Below are 5,662 nucleotides of genomic sequence, written 5' to 3' on the forward strand. Positions count from 1 at the left end.
CGGGGGGAAACAGGGAGGCGGTTAACACCACCATTCTATGAATGGGGGGGGTGGGGTCAAGTCCACTCCGGGTTGAGGGTGCTGATAGGCATTGATTATTGCGAAATCGGACTCAGAATCAAATAGAAAGTCCCTCTCCTTCAGTCCCCTCAATTTAAAAATTCAGCCCGGGGAGCCAGTTGGGGCGTCCAAACCAAATTTGCCCTTGAAAGTTTAGCAACTTTCAGCGTACAATGAAGAGAGCAATTATTGTATGATCATTGGGCCAATGGATTTCGTTTAATTTTTTTTTAATTAACAGTGCATTCTGCTTTCGAGTCTGGCTGGCAAGTACATAGGTGGGGGCAGGGAGGCTGCGTTTATGTGGAAGGTTCCGTTTTCTGCCTCCACCTGTGGAAAGGGGGTGTCCACATCTGCAGCCGCGGCCTCTCTGCACCCCTCACCCCGACATCGCCCGCGGCGCTCTTGGTTTATTCTTTGCCCGACCCTTCCTTCCCAGGCTGAGTTGAGGCTTCTAAGTGACTGCCTCGCCGGGAGGCAAGTGCCCAGCCTGCGTTCCCCAGGGCAGGGCAGGGTAGCGGGCTGGACCATGGAGCGCTGGTGCCCCCCGGACAGCAATCAGCTGTGCAAGATACAGCTGCGGGCGACAGCGGCGAGACGCCTATGTCCCCGACTTCTGGACCAGTAGAAAGGTCTGCTGCCTCCGCGGTGCTTGGGGCAAACTCCCTAGAAGGCCTTTCCTCCTCCCCACGCTCCTAGGGGCTGGGATCGCGCTGTTTCGGCAGAGGGAAGAAGGGGGCCTTTGTGGCGAATTAGGGCTTCCGCTGCCTGATCCCAGTCTCTGATCATAAATGGGGTGGGTACGTGTTGTTAGCAGTTAAGGGGAGCCCCCGCCCCCAGCTGTTCAGACACCTGCCGAATGAGGAGTTTCTTAACACCAGGTGACATCCGTCATTTGGAAAATAAGGTGAAGCCTCTTTAGGCGAAAGAGAGAGGCTCTTCGTTACTTGAATCCCAGTCCTCAGCTTTGCCAATCTCAGGTGTGTGCAAGGTGGGGGTGGCAGCAGGCAGGCTCGTCGGGGTACGCAGGCTTCGCAGGTCTGAGGCTGTCAACGAGGTACCGCCCACTGACTCGCCTGCTCGCCCCTAAAAGCGTGGGGCTGGGCGCGGCGCCAGGCCGGGGGTATGGGCGGAGCGAGGCTGGGACTGGCTGGGGGCGGCCCCGCCCGGCGCCGGGGCCTTCGCGCGGGCCCCCGGGGAGGAGTTATGATAATTTCCTTCTCATTAAGCGCTCGGGTCTCCCGGCTATCGCCGGGACGCACAGTTCGGGCGCGGCTTTCCCGGTTCCCGGCAGCGGCCTCCACACTTGCGGCGGGAGCATCTACCATCTCAGAGACGCCGATGCGCGTCCAGTGACTCGGCCAGCAAGGCCTGCGCGCGGCCGGGGCAGCGGCACACGCCTGGTCACCGTGACCCCGATTTTGGATTTACCGCTCGGGGGGTGGGGGGAGCCTGGATTTAACTGGCGACTGTTTTGGGGGACGCCGGACGCCATGTTGTGGAAAATAACCGATAATGTCAAGTACGAAGAGGACTGCGAGGTGAGCTGGGGCGCAGGGGCGCAGCCCCGCCCGACGAGGACAGTCCGGGAGGCCGGGGCCACTGCACTGAGGTCAGGGACCGGGGCGCAGGAGCTCTGGTCTGTTGGTGGGACGGGAACCACTTGGACACCCCTTAGTCCATTTTTCCAGGCCCCTCTTCCTATATCGGGCTTTTTACTAAATATCCAGCCCTCGGGAACAAGGCCTGGGAAGAGAATGGCATATCCCACCCACAGAGCTTACCGGTCGGTTTCATAAGAAGCAAACAGCCTTTCTTCCCGTTTTCTCGGAAGAGTCACCCAGTCTTCAATCCTTAGACGTGGCTTTTGCACACGAAGTCTAGGTCCAAAGGGGTCAAGTGAGGCTGCCGGCGACACCTTAGCGGAGTCTGCTCCGAGACAGGCTTGTCACCTGCCCCGCTACCTCCTCGGGGAAGCACGAAAACAACTGAAGTTTGGCTTTCAAGAGAAATGGGGGCTGGGAGTTCTGGGGGGGCGAGGCCAGATGGGGCCGTAAGCGCTCCCAAGTGCTCCAGCCTGTCGGACAGGTTGAGCTAGAGTTTCGGAGAGTGGGAGGGAGGGAGGCGGCGAGCGGGAAGAGGAAGAAGACGCAGGCGGCGGAGGCGAGCTCCAGGGCGCTTGGAGAGGGGAGCCCGAGCCGCGGAAACGCTGGAGCTCGCTGTGCCTCGGGAACCTCGAGGGGCTGCCCCTGCTTGCAGGGCCTGGCACTTCCGCTAGGGGGCGAGAGTGCCATGTATCTCCTGGTTCCCGGCTACCCACCCCTGTGACCCCCTAGGCAGAAGGAGGCAAGGCGTTTAGAAGTTAAGTCGGGCAGCCTTGGGGCGAGGGGACATACGCGGGCGAGGTTGCCCAATTTTGAGGGCGCTGCAACATTCACCCCCTGCGCCCCGATGTGTGGGGACACGGACGGCCGCGCAGGGCACGGCTAGCAGGGAGGACAGCCCGAACCACATCAGATTCCCTCTCCAGCCTCCCGGGCGGCGGCGGGTGGCAGGCACTGCCTGGGAGCACCACCCGCCCGGAGGTCTTTGTCCCGAGGGCGTGGACGGGAGGGCCCCTGGGGCGGGGGAGATGCGCGCTTACTCCGCTGCGCCCTTTATCCGCACGGGTTCCGCCCCGGGCCCTTCTCGCCGCGCCGCTCCAGCATGTGCGGGCTGGTGAGCGACCGCGATCTGCACGGAGGGCGCTTCATGCCGACCTACTCCTCCGGCCCGGGCTCCCGTTTTTCCCGGCCCAACATCTGGGATTGGGGCTTGGCGCCTCTGAACGCCTCCCGCGTCCGAGCGCTCAGACCTTCGCCGCCGGGCTTTGAGGACTCGTACCCCCAGGTCTTTCACCAGCCTTTCCTTCGCAGGCTAGAGGTTTACAACGAAATCCCCGGGGCGCATTGCCCCTGGGTGCTTTCCGACTAGGGCACGAGCGCCGCGCGTGGACCAAGGCGGCCTCCCTGGGGCGCCCCGGCCAGTTCGCGATAGCGGGGTTTCGCCCTAACGGGGTTTCCCATTTTCCTTCCCCAGGATCGCCACGACGCGAGCAGCAATGGGAACCCACGAATCCCCCACCTCTCCTCGGCCGGGCAGCACCTCTACAGCCCCGCACCGCCACTCTCCCACGCTGGAGTCGCCGAATACCAGCCGCCACCCTACTTTCCACCCCCCTACCAGCAGCTGGCTTACTCGCAGTCGGCCGACCCTTACTCACATCTTGGGGAGGCATACGCTGCGGCCATCAACCCCCTGCACCAGCCAGCGCCCGCCGGCAGCCAGCAGCAGGCCTGGCCCGGCCGCCAGAGCCAGGAGGGAGCGGGCCTGCCCTCGCACCATGGGCGCCCGGCCGGCCTGCTGCCCCACCTATCCGGACTGGAGGGAGGTGCGGTGAGCGCCCGCAGGGATGCCTACCGCCGCTCTGACCTGCTGCTGCCGCACGCGCACGCCCTGGACGCCGCGGGCCTGGCAGAGAACCTGGGGCTGCACGACATGGCGCACCAGATGGAGGAGGTGCAGGTGAGCAGCGCCGCGCCTCCGCGAGGACCTGTTTGCCCCTCCTTTCTTCCCCATCCCTGGCCCCTCCAGGCTTTCCGCACTTAAAGGAAATTTTGTCATTTACCCCCTCAGAATGTCGAAGACCAGCATTTGCTGCTGCATGATCAGACTGTTATTCGCAAAGGTAAATAAATGATCTTTTTTTCCCCTCTGGCCACACGCAACCTGGACTTGCTAGGTGGGGGATACTTGGTGGCCAACGTGGGACATTTGTGATGGGAGGTGCTGGTGGGGACACAGGCAAGGCTTTAGGAATGAGAGGAGGGAATTTCTGAAGGACAATTCCTCGAGTTGTCTCTTAATCCCCAGATTTGTTACTGCCTAGTTCACTCTTGAGAAATGTTACTCCGGAGACAGTTTTACAAGGTTAGAGAAAGTTCTTCAGAGCGAGTTAAGGTTGATTTAATTTTAAAAAAGGAAAAAAAAAAAAAAAAGACGCACCACCATAGTTGAGGTGTTGGTTGTGTGACAGTTTTAATAGTGGAATGAGTTGCGATTTTTATTTTTGATTTCAGACATGGTTGTGGGAAAAGGTTTTTAATTTTGAACGCAAGAAAAGTTTTGAAACGGTTTGGCCTACTGAATTAATAGAGCTGGAGTGATCTGTCAGGTGGGAGTGTGCAGGATTGGAGAGGGGGGATTTGGAAAATTGGATTACTTGATGTGTGAGTGAATCATGAAATTAAGTTACATACTGACAGAATTACTAGTCTGCTTTTTTTGGTGAAATGTAGTGGATCTAAAGGTTGTTCTGATCTGTTACTTGAAATTGAATTGCTTAAATAGATTGGGGAGATGGATTTTGAAGAAAAGCTTGGAAAATAAAGTAGATTTTTCAGTAAGCTTTTGGCAGAATGGGTTACTTTGTATTTTTATATTTACTGTGATCAGTTGCACTGAAGGGTTTTGGCAGAGGATCTGAATATGTCCTGTGGTTTTGGGGTATTTCTTGAGTCAGAAAAGCTCACCATTTATTTAGTATTAAAGCAGGCGTCTGGAAAAAAAATTCTAATTAAATAGTTTCAGCAGTGGTTAGGAAATGAAAAAAACCTGCAAGCGTGGGATCTTGACTAATTAACTTCCCAAGGTGTTAACCTGTGAACTTCAGATTCAGTTTTTCTTGAAAGAGAATATGGCTTTAAAAAACCAAAGGCTGCTTGGACTTTATAGTCTAGCATGAAATGTTATTTGTCCAAAGTTCTCTTTCAGCTGTGGTTAGTGGTTTTGAAAAAGTCTTTGGCTTGGAGGTGGCTCTCCCGACTGATGGTTCTGACCTCCACTCACTCACAGGTCCTATTTCGATGACCAAGAACCCTCTGAGCCTCCCTTGTCAGAAGGAGCTGGTGGGAGCCGTGATGAATCCTAGTGAGGTCTTCTGCTCAGTCCCTGGAAGATTGTCCCTGTTAAGCTCCACATCTAAATATAAAGTAACAGTGGCTGAAGTACAGAGGCGATTGTCCCCTCCTGAATGCTTAAATGCCTCATTACTGGGAGGTGTTCTCAGAAGGTACCAGGGGACCCATTCTGGGCAGGGTGGCTGGGTAGTTGAAGGTGAACGTATAAAAAAGGGCTGAGAGGTATTTTTAACACTTATGTAACTTTATGCCTAACACTGAATTCTAATCGGCTCACAGAGAGATCTTAGTACAATTCTTTTCTTTTAGAAAGTGCCAAATGAAGAAGGCAGTGCTAAAACAGTGCTAACACGTTATCATTTGGTTAGAATTTGATTCCACGTATGAAGTAGCATTTGCACGGAAGGATGGGGGAAGTGGATGGGAGACGCACCAGGGATTTTGTTAACCTGGGGGTTTCTGTGGAGCTGTTTGTGTGCACTTTTGTAAGTGAATATTTGTCTGCTCTGATACCATTCAGAATGCTTTGTGATTTAAAGAAGAAAACCGTTGATCGTGCTAAAAAGTTTTTGATTTTTGAATTTTGTAGGGATTAATTGAAGGACCATACCTTGTGTCTCCTTTTTTTTTTTTTTTTTTTTTTT

At 55.4% G+C, this 5,662-nt stretch overlaps 1 protein-coding gene across 2 annotated transcripts in view; it reads left to right on the forward strand.

Moving 5' to 3' along the window:
* Positions 1-1,320: 1,320 nt before the first annotated feature.
* Positions 1,321-5,662, forward strand: part of TFAP2C (transcription factor AP-2 gamma) — a 9,367-nt gene continuing 5,025 nt past the window's right edge. The window contains exons 1-4 of one of the 2 annotated variants that reach the window (XM_012803863.2): positions 1,321-1,601; positions 3,139-3,624; positions 3,736-3,787; positions 4,954-5,170. In XM_012803863.2, the coding sequence (XP_012659317.1) occupies positions 1,554-1,601; positions 3,139-3,624; positions 3,736-3,787; positions 4,954-5,170 (803 nt within the window). In that variant the 5' untranslated portion in view covers positions 1,321-1,553. Of the gene's footprint in view, positions 1,602-2,851; positions 2,950-3,138; positions 3,625-3,735; positions 3,788-4,953; positions 5,171-5,662 lie in introns of those variants that run through there. The other variant, XM_012803864.1, reaches the window with a different exon arrangement.

This window comes from Otolemur garnettii, unplaced genomic scaffold (assembly GCF_000181295.1).
Source record: "Otolemur garnettii isolate 467f Iridium unplaced genomic scaffold, OtoGar3 scaffold00023, whole genome shotgun sequence".
Classification (NCBI taxonomy): domain Eukaryota; kingdom Metazoa; phylum Chordata; class Mammalia; order Primates; family Galagidae; genus Otolemur; species Otolemur garnettii.